This window comes from Dipodomys ordii, unplaced genomic scaffold, assembly GCF_000151885.1.
Source record: "Dipodomys ordii isolate 6190 unplaced genomic scaffold, Dord_2.0 Scaffold57, whole genome shotgun sequence".
NCBI classification, from domain to species: Eukaryota; Metazoa; Chordata; class Mammalia; order Rodentia; family Heteromyidae; genus Dipodomys; species Dipodomys ordii.
The window spans coordinates 6,496,217-6,515,949 of NW_012267273.1; the positions used below are offsets into that span (position 1 = coordinate 6,496,217).

General features: G+C 36.7%; 1 protein-coding gene across 1 annotated transcript in view; it reads right to left on the minus strand.

The window, feature by feature from the left end:
* Positions 1-19,733, minus strand: part of Pla2g4a (phospholipase A2, group IVA (cytosolic, calcium-dependent)) — a 127,969-nt gene that overhangs the window by 14,631 nt on the left and 93,605 nt on the right. The window contains exons 11-15 of the mRNA XM_013021849.1: positions 17,816-17,953; positions 17,635-17,727; positions 13,826-13,897; positions 11,582-11,827; positions 3,834-4,018 (exon numbers count right to left, since the gene is read on the minus strand). Of these exons, the coding sequence (XP_012877303.1) occupies positions 3,834-4,018; positions 11,582-11,827; positions 13,826-13,897; positions 17,635-17,727; positions 17,816-17,953 (734 nt within the window). The remainder of the gene's footprint in view (positions 1-3,833; positions 4,019-11,581; positions 11,828-13,825; positions 13,898-17,634; positions 17,728-17,815; positions 17,954-19,733) is intronic.

The following is a 19,733-nucleotide window of genomic DNA, read 5'->3' on the forward strand; positions in this document are numbered from 1 at the left end:
TTCTTAATTATATTGGTAAATAACCCTTTGCATCAGTAGGGTTACATTACTCAGGCCTGGCTGCTTAGGCATGGACTTCTAGAAGGCCATCATTAAGGCCACCACATCCACATTAGCCATTAAGACCAATGCGAACACAAAACAACAGGCTTATTAACTCACCTGAACAGAAAGGAAGAAAGAAGTTAATGATATAATCATAAAAAAACTTAAAGCATCTAATATCATATAACAGCTAGGCCTGTTTGTAGAGTCCTATAATTCTCGTACCCAGAAGGCAAGAGAGGGAGATTGTGAATTTGAGGCCAGCCTTGAGCTTCATAGTGAAACCCTACTTCAAGAAACAAAAGAAAACAAACCCAATACAAGCTAAAACAAGCAGAACTGTCACTTTGAACTCACTTATTAGTATGGTCACTCCCTTTCCAATAAAAGGCAAGCTATTATTCATAGTACAATATGCATACAGTTTTTTTTCTACAGCTAATGTTATATAGAATTTACATAATTCTTTGCAGTTATTGTCAGTTCTTCTTCATTAAGAACTTGGTAACATTCACAGAAAGATTCCTGGAGAAGTAAAGGTTGGGTCTACCTACTCATCAGAAGACATCTAATCCTCAGTGGCATACAGGTTTGTGGGCTGGATGGTAGCCCCTTAAAACATAAGGCCATGTCCTAAGCATTCAGCTCCTGTGAACACAGTCATATTGAAGAAAAAGGTTCCTTGCCAATAGAATTAAGTTTTAGAAAATATTTAATGATGGACAGATGTGGTGACGCTGGCCTGCCATTTGAACTACTGGAAAGGCAGAAATGAATGCAATTCAAAAACAGCCAATGCAAAAAGGTAAGCAGAACCCCATCTCAACAAACACCTATACATGATGGTGTATGTCTATAATTACAGCTATGTGGCAGATATAAACCTGAAGATTTCAGTCCAGGCAAGCCTGGGCAAAAAATGTGAGACACTATTCCAAAAGCAACTAAAAAAAAAAAAAGCTTAAGATTTGGTTCAAGTGGCTGGGAAGTTGGCTCAGTGGTAGAGCTCTTGCCTTGCAGGCATGAGGCCCTGGGTTTGATTCCTCAGTACCACATAAGCAAAAAGAAAAAAGCCAGAAGTGGCGCTGTGGCTCAAGTGGTAGAGTGCTAGCCTTGAGATGAAGAGCTGAGGGACAGTGCACAGGCCCAGAGTTCAGGCCCCACGAACAGAACCCCCCCCCAAAAAAAAGATTTGGCTCAAGTAGTTGAGTGCCTGTCTAGCAAATACAAGCCCTAAGGTCAAACTCCAGTGCTACCATATTAAATGACAATAATAATAATAATGGCATGGAAAATGCTTGTAATTCAGTTGTAAGGAGAGGAAAACTATAAAACCTCATAACTATGCTGTTCTCTCTCCCCACCCCCATCTCTCTCTCTCACATACACACATACATACACACACCTCTACACCTATTCACACACCTGAGAGAAATGAGAAAATACCTCCAAATATTGACAACTGTTGCCTGGACACTCAATGTTAGTCCCAAGTTTTTACAAGTATATATTTTTTCTTCATCACAAGTGAGTCAGCATTTTAAAATTACTGTAGAGTATTATGCATCTCTTTCTGTGGTACAAGGCAGTATTCTGAAAACCTCATACAGTGGTAACTCACAGCCATGGCAGAGCTCTGATGCATGTGTGAAATGATGGCGTTGACATTGTATAGTGCCCCCAGTGGCGTGGATCACACACCACCCGCTTCTACCCCACCCTGTCACATCCCTCCCCATCGCCCCACTCAAACCATCATATTCTGCTCCTCCTGCTCAGTTCCCCACACAGTACAGTGCTTGCTGAATGCACTATGCTGGATTTACATAAATCCCTGTTCATCTTAATCCTTCTCCCTCCATTCCCCAGCCCATCCTGCTCCATCCTTTCAGCTTAAGCACCCACAAACTGCAGTTTCACAATGTCATATGTCTGTTGGAAATCTTATGTTCATTCTTCTACGTGCTAGCATGCAAGCTGAAATCTCCTGTAAACTCTCCTAGTGAGCCTTTAGGATTTGTTTTTGCAAACAAGATGATGTATGTCCCTTAAATGTGCTCATTGCCGTGTCTGATGGCTTTTCATGTGAGTTCACTAATTTCCTGCTCGGTGCAACCACGAAGCAATTGATCTGCACATCCCCCTTGTGTAACTACCCAACCATACACAAGGTCTTCACCTTGGTTCTTGGTGTTTTTCTGAACACTAACAGCCTCCACAAAGATCAAAGATAAATACAATCTGAGAACAGGAGACCTTACATGAATTTCAGAGTTGCTAAGAGAACTACTGTTTGGCGCTGTGTATCCATAGTTCAATTAAATGGAAAGTGGATGTGCTGTAGGGCACCTGGGTGATGGCTGACTCTTCCTGCTGGGAGATCATAGACTATATCATTTGATCTTTAACAATTTCCTTTTCTTAATCCAGGATTATACCCGGCTTGTTTGTTGAACTGAGAGTTTCACTAATTTTTCCCAGTCTACTCTTGGATATCAAGCCTCCTAATCTCTTCTCCCCAACGATCTTGGATTACAGACATAAATCATTGCACCTGACCAGATGACTACTTTCTTTCTTTTCTCTCTGTGTGATGAATTTTTCTTCATCGGTGTCATTTTCCCTTTGCCTCTTGCCATAATGTGGACATTTCTGTACTACTTTCAACTGCTATTTTTGTATCTTCTCTCTCTCCTCACCCCTTTAACTTTTTCATAAGTGTGATTCTAACACAAGTGTGATTCAGAGGTGTGGTCACCTCTGAATCTTACCACAGATAGTATCTTGTTCATTAGTGATTGCTAGTCATCAGTATTTAAATATGCCTTCTATTACAAAAGATTTCTTCTTCCCAGCATCTACTGATAGCCAGTATCCATCTGTTTCTTAAAGAGTGCACTGTTAAAACTTACACTCATCCTTGAAATTCCTCCAGTATGCCTGCCTTTGCATCCTCATTGAAACAAACCACTCTTGTTCACTCAAGACTTTCTTATTATCTTCATTTCAGTTTTAATTACTTCACACATTGCATTTTCTCCCTTCTCTGTGATGTTATTCATCAAGTTACCATTCTATGCCCCCACTTTTTCCTTATGATTTTGCCTTTTCTATGCATGGTTTTAATTATCTTTACCCCTTAACTCCTACATCCCAGCTTAATATCCCATTGAAACTTCAGATCCATTCTGTCACTCTTGTCCTGATCCTAAGTCTGAACTTTCTTGTGATAATTTTACCCCTTTAAGTGCTTTATTAGACAGTAGAATGATACATCTCATAAAAATGTAGACAATAGCTAAGCATTGATTGGTAGGCATGTCTACATCACTCAAGGCTGAAAGAGGAAGATTTTGCATTGGAAGTCATACTTGGCTATATAATGAGACTCTGTCTTAAAAAGTAATGTAGAAGCTGGGCACCAGTGGCTCATGCATATAATCCTAGCTACTCAGGAGGCAGAGATCTGAAGATTGTGGTTCAAAGCCAGCCTAGACAGGAAAGTCTGTGAGACTCTTATCTCCAATAAACCACCAGAAAACGGGAAGTGGTGCTGTACCTTGTGGTAGAGCACTTGCCTTGAGCTGAAGAGCTGAGAGACAGTGCTCAGGCCCAGAGTTCAATCCCCTATAACCAAAAAAAAAAAAAAAAGAAGAAAGAAAGAAAGGGAAAAAAAGTAAAGAAAAGTAGAAATTATGTTAAAAGAAAAGAAATTGAGCTCAAGAGAAATAAGTGGTATGCAGGCAAGAGAATATGTTAGAGAGAGGAAGGCTATCTAGTCTCCTTACCTTGAATGGAGGGCTAGTGTCACTTGGCCTTGCAGAAAAGTCAAAGGAGATGATGAGATCCACCCCCCGCTGGGGCCGCAGGATCAGGGGATAGGGCAGGTTAAATGTGAGCCCACTGTCTACCACATGAATTTTTTTGCTTTTGACATCCAGTGGCTCGTATATTTGCTCAAATTCATCAGGATCTTAGGAAAACAAAAAAAGGTAAGAAAACAATGAATTCTTGGTCATTTGATTTTTATTTAAGATATGAAAATGTTTACTATAAATTAAGAAATAATTCCATATGGTTAGGCCTCTGGCTTTGAAAACACAGCTGGACATATGTCTTAGTCAAAAAAATTTTAATCATAGTTTTTTATCTGGAATATCAGAACCAAGTGATTTTTCATATAATGATGCTGAGAAGACTAAATGGAACATATATGGGAGGAACTATAGCTCAGGATCTGGTATTGACTGAGCCAGGACCTCTTTAAGTGTATTATCTCTCATATACAATCTTTACTGGTTTAAAAACACTTCAACAGACACTATCATGTTGAATTCATATAACAGACAGATGTAAAAGAGAATATCTATACATGGATAGTGAAGCAAACTAGAAGTGATTTCTGTTGGGGATCAATATCTCATGCCTGTTATTCTAGTTAGTCAAGAAGCTGAGATCTGAGAATCCTGGTTCAAAGTTATCCTCAGCAGACAAATCCATATGGCTTTTATCTCCAATTAACCAGCAAAAAGCTGGGGGTGGAGGTGTGGTTCAAATGGTAGAGTACCAGATGCGAATGAAAAGCCAAAAAGCCAAACAACTGCACAGGGAATTCAAGCCCAGCGCGCGTGCGCGCGCGCACACACACACACACACACACACACACACGCACGCGCGCGCACACACACACATACACACATACACAGAGTGACTTTTTAGGTAGCATAATGCAGAGGTGTAGTCTGAACAGATTCCATTCTGTCTCTCTGTAAGTTAGTACACATTCTGTAAGGTGACAGCACAAGGAAACAGCCCAGATAACACATTCAGCTGCACTGTCTACTCCTATTGAGCAGAATTCCAGGTACTGAGCAAGTCAAACACAACTCCACTCTTGTAGCAATTATGTTTGGAGCACAAAGCCCGGGAGTTGGTAAACAAATGTTGTGGCAATGAAAAGAGTCAGAGACGGCGGCGAGAGTCTAGGGAAAAACTTCTTTTGGATGCTCAGGGGAGTCCTCACTGAGATGTAAACCATGAGCTGAAACTAGAAAAATGATACAGAGTAGTCAATTAGATTTGTGGGACATGATGGGGCGGGACTGCTGTAGAAGAAGGAAATCCTGGTACAAAGGCCTTAAGGTGGAACAACAAGTGGTAAGGTGGAGCAAAGAGCCCCGTGTGGTATACTACAGAAGGATAGATGGAGATGAGAAGGGCATTGGAAAACAGCAAGACTTAGAGATCATTCATGTTATGAAGAAATAATAATGACAACATGCCACTCTCCATATTTACATATGGAACTCAAAGCTCTCATCTTGAGGAGATAATTTAACCACAATTGAATTGATTGGGATTGGCTTGAATGAAATGTCAGGGACCTGGTTTGCTAGCTCTTTGTCTACACTTTTCTCTGTTAAGGAAGAAGGCTGGTCCTGCTTCAGAGTCTGTTACTGCAGAGCTGAGAAAAGGAGTTCATAGAAGACACTTGTTATAATCTCTGGGTGCACCTTTAAATCCCATTTGGTAAGCATTTTCACAAGAGATACACAAAAAACTGGAAGGTCAGAGAGATCCATGCTTATAGACTCATCTATGAATGTAGTTAATACTCAGCTCATGGATTGTGAGCATTAACTTAGCAAAAGCATATTAAAAGTTTCCAGGAAATGACTAATATACAATAGTAATCCAATGTCAGTATTCTCCACATGTGTCAAAGTGAAAAAAGAGTAGTACTTTTCTCACAGTTAATTTTTACTTACATGTTAAAGAGAAAAGATTACAATAGAATGCTAATTTTAAGCTGTCTGTGCAACTAAATTTATAATCTTTACTATTAATAAAACCTGAAATTAAAACACCAATAAAGCAATTAGTTACAAAATTTGTTCATTGTAAATTGAAACAGGTCATTTAAATTCAAACTGGGTATAATTACTAAGTTATAAATATTTCTCTAAATTTCTACAGTGAACAGCTTTCTGTGCATTGTGTCATACATCAACATTTCTCATCTCTAAAACACTGATGAAAAATAAATCTTTGTTATAACTCAATTTAAACAATTATCTCTCTGAGATTTGAGTTTTTACTTGTTTATTTATTTTTCACTTATTTAGTATTACTCCATTTTGAACCCGGGGCCTTATATTCTACCACTTGAACTATATCTCAAGATTCTCTGAGATTTTTAGCTGAAAAATTATATGCAAACTTTTTGATGAGAAAAAATTATATTCTTTGAATTATATCAGTTTTAAACATTTCACAAAGAATTGGGAAGCCGCTATTTAACTACTCTCATTCCTAAGCAACTTCCTTTATATTGAGTATTATGTCTTAGAAATTTTACATACAAATTTTATCAACCTTGTAACACTTTTTATTTATTTATTTTTAGTTTTATTTTTTGGCAGTGACAAGGACTGAACTCACAGCCTTACACAAGCTTTGCTTGCTTGCTCACTTGGTACTCTACTACTACTTGATCCAACTTCTAGTACATATAATGCTTTGATAGGCAAGCTGAGGTCCAAAGAAGTAAAAGGAGTTATGGAAAACTGTGTAGTTTCACATCAACATAGTGAGAACCAAGGTTCCAAAACTAAAGTGTCAATGAATTTATGTCATTGTGAGGAATACCTTCCCATAAGTTAAAACATTCAAAATTTCCAAACTGTGAATGAGTAATGTTTTCTGACAGGTGCAGTAACTAAATTCTGTTTTATATTCACATAACATTTTTTCTACAGCATTTCAACAGTGGATATCTGGATATCTGTTTTATAAATACATCACACAGACTTGGTCTACAACTCACAAATATTTGGATGTGTGTGTTTTGATTTCTGGTCTATATGAACTCATGTCTTGATCTCCTATTCCAGATAGTGTCTTTCCCAGTAAGTATTCTAAACACAGAGGTAAACAGGAAAAAGGCAATGTAAGTCATGAAAAGCCATTCCAAAATTAGTTCTCCAGGCACTGAACTATCTTGTAGTCAACTAATGAGGGAAACTATCATCCTATAATTTATCTTGTTTCCAGGAGATACTGGGCTAGGTACAAAAGAGTGCTTTTGCCCCCCTCATTTTAGGTTGAGAGATTATTTTAAGATGCCCAGATTTTTAATTTTATATAAACATAATTGCCATACAGAAAAGCAAATTATAAGATTTTCCCCCCCAACACAACATCTCAATTAGATGAAAATATATACCTATTTTTTGGTGTGGGAATGTGTAAAAAATAAAAGAAAAAATGTTTTACAGAAGGTACTTTAGCTGAATAATAAATAGGATTTTTAATTAAAAGTTGAACAGAAATGATCAGTTTGAGGTAAATCTCTTAATATTCATGTTTTATAAAATTATTCTAAAACTTGAAAACAGAGGGAAATAAACAGGATCTAATTTATGAGTCTTTGTCTGAAAAAGCCAATTCAGTCTAAAATGAAGCTTGGATGAATTTGTCACTGACTGATCTGATTTAAGCTATTTTTACTGACATTCATGGCCACTATTTCTTAAATTAAACACATAAAATAAGTAAAAGGCAGCTGTAATGAGATACACACTGAGAAACAGAAGTAAAGGTTTCTCTGAAGTTGGTTAACTTGAAATATATGCAGGCTAGAACATTTCAAAGTAACTAAAAAATAAATATTTATTGTAAATAATGCTATATTTAGTGATGGTTGATCAATAGATCATTCCTCATGTTATTGTATAAAAATGGAAAAAGGGACTGCACAAGGGACTGATATTCTCCAGATCGTCAGAAATCTAGTAATACATCAGCCTATGTGGTTAGTTTGCAGCCATAGCCTAAGGCTGTTATGTCAGAGATTCAGGCTTTCAGTCTCCTCCCCCAACCCCCCTGTCTCTCTCCCCATATTTGGGCTTGAACTCTGAGTCTTATATTCTTTGTTGGCTTTTCACTCAAGGCTGGAACACTACCACTTAAGCTATATCCCTGCTTTTGAATTTTTGCTGGTTAATTGAAGACAGGAGTCTCACGGACTTTTCTGTCCAGGCTGGCTTCTGTCTGTGATCTTCAGATCTCAGTCTTCTAATTAGCTAGGATTATGAGCCATCAGCACTAGACACCCCTCTATTATTTTTAAGCCATATATATGGATCGTTTCCATGAACCCTAACTTCAAGCAAGGACCATGAACTGATTGGAATCTTTACACAGGCAAAGATTGATTATACATGTCTTATTGATTAGGAAATCCCCAGGACAAAGCTCATGATACTTGTGTGTATGAATATTGTGTAAGTACAAGAGGCAAGGAAGAATATAAAGAAGATAAAAATGCAGAGCAACCTGAAAATAGAAAGATGCAGAGGCCTGCATGCTAAGATTTCAAAGTTTAATTAATTAAAATAAAAGATGAGGCTGGGTATGGTGGCTCACTTTTATAATCTTAGCTACTTAGGAGGTGCTGATTGAGAGGACTGAGGCTCAAGGCCAGCCCAAGACCCCATTTCCCTCAATAAAAGCCAGGGCATGGTGGCATGTGCCTGTCAAACAGGCATAAATGCATGACTCAATCTGAAAAAATGCCTACAGCAAAAACATCTTAAAGTATGGCTGCAGTATTGGAGTGAATTTAGCAAGTGCAGTGTTCTGAGTTCATAACCCAGTACTGCTCCCTCCAAATAAAATATGCCCAACTAAATCTGTATTTAAAACAAGTAACAAATAATTGCTTTGTCTAAGCATTTCCTCAATGTTCCAAGGATTAGGAATGCATTATTGGCATGCATGTTATTTTTGAAATTTAATTTAATTTTATTGTGAGGGTGATGTACAGAAGGGTTACAATTACATAAGTAAGGTACTGAGTACATTTCTTTTTTTTATTTTAAATTGATTTCATATTTATTTCAAATCCCACAACTACACAACACAGTAAATGCAAGAAAAGTGTGAACAAAATGTTTTATCAATTTTCTCAAGAATAAAAGGTGGTATTGATCAAGATATATTGTATTCAGAAACTGTTTTGTTAAATGACAATTCCTTTGTACAACTACTTAAAGACAATAATTTAAAAAAACTAAAGATAAAGCATTTTACTGAGTACATTTCTTGTCCAGCAGCGTTACCTACTCCCTGACTCTGCTCCCTGTAGGTTGTAAAGTTCATTTCCTACATAGTGTCCTGTGAGTGTCACTGCTGCACTGATTCACCTTTTGTCCTTTGTCTTACCATTTTGTTATTTCCCCTCCTTCCCCCAAATCAGATATGCATATATACAAGATCTAGGGTACCAAAATAAAAAAAAACAGTGACAACTGGAGATGAACCAAAGGATAAAAAACTAAAGAGAAAAGAAATAACTTCACACAGTACATTAGAAGCAATACCACCACTACCACCACCAACAAAAAACCCTCGTATCCATATCTTGGAGTTCATTTAAATTAGCCTCATTTTTTGCATGTTATTTAAAATTAAAATTGTACTGGAAATTCTGTATTTTGCTTGGCAGCCTTAATACTCTCTAATTTACATAAAATGTTAGAAAACTGCCAGGAAGATGATAAAAATGTGGAGTACAGGACACATGTTTTATAAACCACAGAAAAGTTATGCTGGCAAAGTAAAACGTAAATGAGATGGAATCAAGTTTACACAAAGAAAACTTCCATTCTTACAACAAGACAATGAGTAATGGAACCACAGGGGATGTATATATCACAAGAAAAAGGCTCAGGAACAAGGCCAACAGACACCCATCCCAAGCCCAGATCTGCTGAGTAATTTTGGACAATGATGATAGAATCATTTTCTTTGTTCTTCCTTCTCTAAGGAACAAAATAACTGAGGATTTCTTTGGATCTAAATATTCAATTAAAATAGTTCCAGAAGCCCATCAAACATTAATTAGAAAGCTCTAGATTTCAGAAGAAATAAATTTCATTAGAATTGAAATGTCATAATGATGTGACAGAAAATAATGTTGCTGATTACAGCGTCAAGTGCATTTCCAGCTGGCATGAATGTAAAGATACATATTCACTACTCATTTATAGACCTATTTCCCCAATACCAGAATTTGAGCTTAGCATTATGCACTTGGTTTAGCTTGCTTGTTTGGCTTCCCCTCTATTGTTTGAGACATGCCTCCAGCCAAGCTTTTTGCTGGTCAATTACAGATGGAGTCTCATCTGCCTGAGCTGGCTTTGACCCATGATTCTCCAAATTCCAGCCTCCTGAATACCTAGATTACATGTGTGAGCCACCAAAAAGTATATGCAGTAGATATATAACTGGACACTCTAGCCTTGAGTTAAATAGCAGAAACTCAGTGTAAAATGTGAATTTTGGACTCTTCTTCAAACAAGAGGAATCTCTTTCTCAATTCCCTATAAAGGTAAGGGATAATTAGATATAGACCTACCAGAGCAATAATACAATTGAAAACCATATCCTAATTCTTTTTTGTTCATTTTATTGTTAAAATACTGTACAGAGGGGTTAACGTTACGTGAGCAAGGTAATGAGTACATTTCCTATTGAGCATTGTGCCCTCCTCCTTTGTTTCATAGGTATGACACAGGGCAGTAGAAAGATTTTTTTTCTAATTTTTCATTTAAAATTTCACACCGTCTTATCAATGTCCATAGGTCAGAAAAGATTCAGCAATGCCATTTGGACAACAAGGAAAAGATTACATAACAACAGAGCAAAAATAAAATGTTAAGATTATCACCAGGAAGATAAATTACGTACCATTAATCGCTAAAGCCAGTTTAATTTGTAATCTATAGCACACAAGGGAATGAAGATGTTCTTGGGGATTTGGCTAGGTAACAAACATAAAAAAAACCAACTAGATTGTTACTGGAGAGCCTTAAAAAGTTCCCTCAGCTTCTGGGAACTGGAGAGACAGATTCACTATCTAAGTGGCACAGAAGGGCTCCCTCAACTCCATCCCCTGTGCTCTGGCCCACAGCAGGGCATCAGCCTAAGAACAAAGTTCAACAGATGCCCTCAAGCTACAGCGCAGGGCAGTGTTGGCCTCTGCCAAAGAGGAACGCCCACACCCTGGGAAGGAGGAAATGAGGCAGGCTGCTACTGCTGTCTATAGCCAAGCACCGCTGTGGAGGCGGTGGTGGGGACGATTTTGTTTATGGAGTCATTCTTGGAAGCTCAGCCTAGAGCATGCTCCTCTAATCCTTGGAACAACTTTGCAAGTACTTAATACTCTACTTTAAATCCCTGAAGTTATTAACAGAGGGTTTCCTATTCTCCTGAAGTGAACTCTGACCCAATTAAAACAAAAAGAATCTAAATTCCAGTGCCACTTTCAGTACCGATCTGGCTGCATTGTTTTCTTGACCAATCTAGCAACCAGACACCAGAAAATAAAAGCTCCTCACAAATCAATGCATACCCATGCCACTGAGCATACATGAACAAACATCACCAGTCATTAAAAGGATATTTTCCAGAGAAAGAATGAAAAGGGCCTGAGTTAGGAGGCGTGGGGGGGGGGGATGTTTTGCATGCTCACCTGCTACAGCTGCATCCAGCTCATCATCATCATCGAAGGATTCCTGTGTGGTGAAATCTCTCAGCGGAGACAGTGGGTAAGATGTATTCAGGTTCAAGCCCAGCATGAAGTTGTGCACCTTCCCAGCACGCCCTTCCCGGGTGTTGAATAAAGCAGAATCACTCACCAAGGCCATCAACATACGATGGACCCAGCTAGCTTGATTATCATTTTGATATTCCTTTTCAGCATCTTCATTTTCAGTACCTAAGGAAAAAAGAAAAGAGCACACACACCAAAAAATGCATTTTCTTTGGTCAATTGAAAGTCATAGTTGATCATCAACCTCTAGGTCTTTAACATATGGTTATAATGCTCTTGTTTCCTTTATATACAAGCAAGGTAAAGGTTGTATTTCTGACCGTTTCAATAGTCTATTGCTAGACATTCAGGTAACTTCCCATTTTCTCATTTCTCCTCAAACCTAGGTTCATTTTCTTTTTCCCTTTCTTCAGACAAATTCTCTCTCTCTTTGTCTCTCTCTCTCTCTTTCTCATACACACACACACAAACACAAGCATATACACACACACATAAAAGCCATAGTAGATAATCTTACCCTCTATGTTTCCTAAGTTTTCTCAACAGTCCTTATCCTGTTAGTAAATATCCAAGATTATGCAAGAAGCAGCTAAAGAACTCAATACACAATTATTGCCCAATAAATACCCTATGAATTTGTCCTATGACCCATCATTTCATCCCTGATTATACAGTTTGGGGCTTTAAAAGCCCTGTAATTTAAACAAATGCTTTAAATGTTTAAAATTCAATCATGGGCCAAACACAATAATTTTAAATAACTTTTCCCATGCACACATCACTAAGCCTGGGAAGTTATACAAGTCATCAGAGAAATACAAATCTATAAAATGGAAAACTACAACTCATATATCACAAGGGCTAAAACCTAAAACACTGACAACACCAAAAGTTGACAAGGATGCAAAGGTAAAGAAAATCTTAGTTGTTGATGGTAAAAATGCAAAATGATACAGCCACACTAGGAGAAAGCCAAGAAGGTCCGTATGAAATTATGCTCTTGTCTTATTATCTAGCAATTGTAGTTGGTATTTACCCATCGTTACAAAAACTTGAACATGTGTTTATTTGAAACCTGAAAGCAGTCAACATAGCTTCAATGGATGAACTATAATGTATTTAGACAATATTACCGAACAGTTAGAATGAATGAGTTATTAAGCCATGTGACGTTCATACCACAAAATGAAAGGAAGTAATGTGAAAAGATTGCACGCTGTAGGAATCCAACTATGGTCCATTCTGGATAAGACAAAATAATGAAGACACCAAAATGACTGGTACCACCAGAAGTCAGAGGAGAAGGAGAGACTAAGAAATAGAAGACAGCTGACTTACAAAGAAAAGACACCAATGTATGTGATAGATACATGTACATAGGAGTTACTTGTCATTACACATTCACGAGATCCCATAGAGGGTACAATAGCAGCTGTGAATTATGGACTTCCAGTGATAATGGCATTCCAATACATTTTCACAATGTCATTAGCTGTTCCACTCTAATGAGAAGTGTTTTCAGTAGAGAAGGCTGATGGTGGATGCAAAAGGCAGAAGATAGATAGAAATTCTCCATTTTTCTGTTCAATTTCACACTGAACCTAAAACAGCTCCAAAAACTTTATTTAAAAGGAATGTTGAGAGCTAATTTGTAAAACCCTCAAAAAGCATCCTAAATAATCCTCCTTTATTACAGCCTATTAGTTATGCTAAAGCAGCCATAGTCAGAGTTCTTGAACTTCTTAAAGAACCAGAGAATAGTCCAGCAGTGATTGTTGTAGTAATTTACTTACTAATGGAAAAATCATTATTACTTTCACTAAGTAGCCCTTAAATCAATAAATAATCTTCAAAATGCTGACCAGATAGTATGCATTCCCTTTACACTGGCTAGCTTTGTTATGAAAGGAAATTCATGATCAAAGTGTTCCAACCATCTCAGATTTGTCCATTTGTTCAACAGAAAATCCTTTTGAGGTATTTAAAAGAAGGGCTTTTATCTGCCACTTTTTGTTGCAGGTATACTATGTAGTCCCCTTAAGAGAAAGCTGCAAATTTGTTACTAAAGTGCTTAAACTAACTCGGCCTCTTTAGTGAGAAAAATCAGACAGATGATGCACATCTTTTCTTTATCAGTCCCTGTCAGTTGTGTGTCTTTCTTACCTTTACGTTCTTGGGATTCATCATCACTATCCGAGCTATCATTACTCACAATATGCTTTGCTGTAATATTCTCTGTGGAAACAAGACAAAACAAATGAAGCTTCTCAGAGATTAAAGTTCACAATTCAATTTATTCTAAAGTAACAATCTGAAGCTAGTCACTATGTCTCACATTTGTAATCCTAGCTACTTGCAAGGCTAAAATTGGGAAGGTTGAGGTTCCAAGGCTACCCTGTGAAAGCTATCTCTAATACTGACCAAAAATCATCTGTTGGAACGAATCAATGTGTGCTTCCCTTCAGAACTTACTAAAAGGCCATACAGAAAAATGGAAAGAGCAACCACAGATCCTTAATACACAGACAGCAGAAACATACACCAAAATAACTAGTTGTCTTTTTTCAAGTAAAAGATACCTAAATCAGGGAACAGTCTGATTATTTTCATAAAAACTATTTGTACAAAAATCAAACTTACTATAAAGTAATTAATTTATTGATTGATTGATTTGGTGGTACTGGGAATCGAACCTCAGGGCCTTATACTTGCAAAGTAGAAGCTCTACCACTTAGGTCATGCCTGCAGCCCCCTTTTTGCATTGATTATATTTAAGGTATATATTTGTGTTTCCTCATGTCATTAACTAGTCATTGTGTGTCCCTTATAGCTGAGATAATAGGCACACATCACCACATCCAGCCATTGATTGAGATGAGTTTCTTGAACTTTTATTCCTTGGCCTGGGCTCAGACCACCAGCCCTGGGTAGCCTCCCAAGCAGTGAGGATTACACACTTGAGCCACTGTAACTCAGTTTTTATTCTGGAGGCTTTAACTCATAGAAATATAGATATGACATTTGGTTTCTCTATATCTATAGATACTACTTAGGCCTGTATAAGTAACATAGACATATGAGTATAGAATAGTTAAAAAAAAAACACTTCAGGTCATAGCTTTTGGTTTTCACTGGCATGATTTGCTAAATTTTGTACAAAATTCAATAAAAATCAAATTCTTAGAAGCCAATAGTATTATTCACGTCATTTTTTATCATTGTGTTGATGAGAGAGGACATTAAGAAATGATCAGTTCCAGATGTCATATACATAGATGTGTTTCTAAGTGTATTTTTCTTTTCTGAACCATTTCCTTTTATCACAATTTCTTTTGTTTCTTTTGGCAGTGTTTGGACTCTGATTTAAGAAGATGGCATACTGAAATACTGTCTTTTTTTTTTTTTTTTTGGTCAGTCAGGGGCTTGAACTCTGGGCTTGGGCACTGTCCCTGTGTTCTTCAGCTCAAGGCAATCGCTCTACTGCTTGAGCCACAGCGCCACTTCCAGTTTTCTAGTGGTTTATTGGACATAAGAGTCTCAGGGACTTTCCTGCTTGGGCTGGCTTTGAACCTCGATCCTCAGATCTCAGCCTCCTGAATAGATTACAGGCGTGAGTCACCAGCGCCCAATTACTGTCTTTTTTTTAAATCAGAGAGTTTTTATGATACAAACTGTTAAATAGTCTAAACTTTCATATTTTTATACATCTATAGTACATGTACATAAGGTATGTATATATGTATATAAAGTACATAAATAGTATATTATACATATTATATATTTTTCCATAGCATAAATTGCAGAACTCCCTGAATGAGTAAATAATTTCATGTAAAGTTACTTGATTGCATTTTATTTTACCTTAATGTATTCCTTCAGAAATGACAAACAAAACTACCCTTTCAGAGGTAAGCTTCAGTCAAGCCAAAGAATAACCTAGTCACCAGGCATCCTCAGGTCCTCTAAGTCACAGCTTTGGTGACAGTCCTGGAAACCCTTACATAATCTGAAGTAACAGGCATCCAGCTGAGCAGATGGATCCTGAAGACACAGTATTCCCTCTCGGTCTGACACACAGGACAATGAAGCTGCCAGACCACCAGCCTCAAGGGGAACTTCTCAACAAAGAAACTTCTCAAAATTATCGAGTACAAGCGTCTTCCTTTGCCTTGGCATTTGGCCACTGTCTCGCCCACCTTCTGATGTGTTATTCCAGTCCTATTCCCTTCCTGCCCCAGGAGAAAAATAATAATAAACTGGAATTATCTGGATTAGTCAACAGAGAAGGAGCTCAGGAAGCAAGTCTGCTATGTGGTTGTTCATCTGTTCTGGTGCTTTCATTTTTGTTTTAATAAAAATGGTTATATAATTTAGAGGACTAGGTGACTTCTACAAAATTACAGTTAAGAACAGGACAGTCATTTGAGACATAATGTTCATAAAGATAAACCAAGATCAATTCAATTTTAAACATTTAGCCTTGTAGATTAACTAAATATTAAGAGAAAGCATGTGGTCCTGTATTAAAGGTGTCAGCTTTTCTCTACCTGATTATGTTCAGAGGACAAAGGTAACTACAAGCACAAAGGTCATTTCTATTTGTTAATTTCATGTTTATTTTTAAAATATTTGGGGGCTAGGAATGTAGCTCAGTGCTAGAACAATTCCTAGCAAAGACAGGTGTTGGGTTTGATTCCCAGCACCTCAAGAAAACAAAACAAGCAGACACACAGCACCCCAAAAAAAAATCCTAATGAAATCATAAGATCATCTTTTTATCATCTATTAAGAACTCTCCAAAAGTACAAGTGATACACCTAAAGAAAATATTGATAAATATGGAAATTTAAGCTGTGAATAAATATCAATAAAATCAAACAACTAAAATCAATTCTTGCAAGAGGAGTTAAAACAATCACATGTACAGAATTTAATGAATTGTTCTTCTATATCTGCTCATACAAGGAATATCAACTGCTATTGCTTGTGATAGCCAGAGGCATTTTATTAAGCTTCGTATGTGAATGCATTCTTTAAATAAAATAATCACTGAAAAATTCACTGTTGTTATTATGTCAATGTCTCTGTTCTCAAATTGGAAGAGTCAGGAGTTTTCTGATGACCCATAGTGTTGTCCTGACCCCTACAGTCATGGCCCCAAACTCAGAGGTAGCTTTCCATGGCTGCTTCCTATTATTATTACAAATAGCCAGAAACTATTAGCTTGGATGGCAAATCTTTGAATACGAAGAAACTTTGACAAGAGACTTTGGTAAGTCTCATAAGTATATGTTTTGCTTTACTAGCCTTAAATTAAACTTATTAATTCAAAAAAACCTCATATGTTGCTGTATATTATGCAATAATGAATCACTACCATTGTTTCTTTGCCCATTTTTTGTATTTTGTAAATAATATTTTATTTGATGATGGGATGATGAATTTTCCTTACAGTAATTTGTTACTTTCAGTTTATGAATGGCTATTTAAATGTTTTCTTCTTTTTAATGTTAATCAATACTATAGAAGAGGCTGGTAACTCTAATTCAGTAGCATTTAAGGATACATAAACTATAAGCTATTCATTTACCCTTAAATTCATACTATGTTCAAATGTTGAAAATAAAATTTTTAAAAGATGACTCTTATTTTATATATATATGCATATATATATATATGAATAAATACTCTTTAACAACAATACTATGTATAGACAGACAATGAGAGAAAAGAATGGAGGTGCCTTGGTACAAATTATTCTCATGAATCAATAATCTCTATGAATTCTACAACTCCATTATCAGACTAGTACTTCAGAAACAACTTGCAAGCAATGTTTAGGAAATACCTGAGTAGGTTTAAGCAAATTATTGCTTTAGAACAGTTAAAATCCTCAAGAATCTGGTATTGTGTACATATGAGTATGTGTAAATTTTTCAATGATGGGCATCAGTGTAAGCATGTTTACCAACCTAATTCCTCCTCCATGGTGGAACCTTTATTTTGTGAACCAGAAACTCCCAAGACTCTGTTGAACAATATGGAAAAGGCACTTCCCCAGACACCTGAAAACAAAGCAGAAACAAAAACCTGAAAAATGCATCAAGATTTAAAATATTCAGAGAAACTAGCAGTAGATTTTCAGTCACTTACCCATTAAAAAATGTAAGGGGTTTTCTTCATATTTTTTCACAACTGTGCCCATAAAAAATTTGCTTCCAAATAAGTCAGGAGCCATAAAAGTACCATATTTAGCCATTCCAATCTCATATGGACTAAATTCAACCCAATCTGCAAGCAGTTTTAAAACAATATATTTCAGTAATAGGAAAATGCTATACAGAAGTATACAGTTCATAATGCCAAGATTAATCTCATTCAATTAAATTAATAAAATGTTAAAAAAATAAATATTATGTATTTGTCTGTGGAGAAGTTTGTGGAGAAAAGCATGTAGTTGAATTGGATGAGATCTCTCTTAGGTCAGGCATGGTAATGCATGCCTGTAATCTCAGCTATTGAGATAAAGATAACCATCTGAGACTGGCTCAGGATAAAGGCACCATATTATTTGAAATATAACTAAGGAAAAAGATTGCTTGTCTAGAAAGTAAAAAGCCCTGAGTTCAAAGTCCAATGCTTCCAAAAAGAAAAAAAAATATCTAATCTATACAAAATAAAAATTATTCTCAATTTCAGAACTCAGACTTTTTTACTTTTTTTAATTGTAAAAATGCTGTACAGAGGGGTTACAGTTATGTGAGCAAGGTAGTGAGTACGTTATAAAGTTCATCTTATTGTAAAAAATGTAAAATTGAAAATATAACTCATATAAAACCTCATAAAGGATACAGAATACATGAAACTCTGTGATAATGGAAGTGATCTTCAAGAATGGAAAATACATGTTTTCTAGCATATCTCACTTTTCCTCATCGCCATTTGCCTTAGTAACTATCTGTGCTAATTCCTACAGCAACAAGGGAGGGTTTTATACTAATGTCTTAGAGATCCATAGTGCCGGGGACAGTAAAGCCCACTGTTCACGAGTGGAGACACTGGAGTCACTCTGGAACCAGTCCCCATTCTGAAGCTCACTAACAGTGCTACTCACTTGGATATGCTGCTTACCTTCTCCGTGCCAGCTCCCTAAGTAGACAATGGGAATTAAATTAGTAGGTGGTTTGGAGGACTGTTTTGATGATCCAATGAGATAAGAAATATAAGGAACAGAGGGGAATACATGACATATTTTAGTAGCTCAATCAGTACTACCTGCTACTGCTTTTCCTATACTCCCTTGACATAACTGTGCCTAACAGTGATCTGAATCTGAACATGTCCAGAAAGAATTCCTGGATTCTGACTCCCATTCACCATACTTGAAATTCCTCCAGGCTTCCCTCTCTTGGTTCTATTATTTATATTACTACCAACACTGTAGGAGCACCCTTGATGGTTCCCTGCTTTCATAGCTCACCCAAAATATCAAGTTCCACCATTAACTATTAAGAACCTGTCACTTATCCATTTGGCTACCTGACCATACTAGTACACATTGCCATATCCTCTTTTCCCTGAGTCTCCAAAAAAGCTCAATTTATTTTCCTTTTTAAAGCCAGAATGAAGTTCTGAAAACAGAGATCACGACACACCAATGGCAGGCAAAAGCCTTCCAAAAGATTCCTTTTACACCAAAAATAAAAACATGGCTTAAAATGTAACATGATGATAATTGTTTCTACTCCAGGATTCCATTTCTCCTTGCAGTCACCTGTCATGTTCATATTCTGTCATATTTATTCTACATAAGAAACACAGACCTTCTTACTGTTCCTTTAATAAGTCAAGGCAATTTTCACATCATGTCTTATTATCTCTGCTATTCCTTTCTTCAATTATCCATCTTAATCAATTATCCTACTTAATCTTTAGGTCTTAACTTCAAAGTGTCTTTGTTGAGAATCCTCTGTAAAATCCCATTATCATAACCACCCCCCCTGCCCGCAATTTTTGGAATACTTGTATTTACAAACTAACAATGTGTCAAGAATTTCTTATCTAACAATTC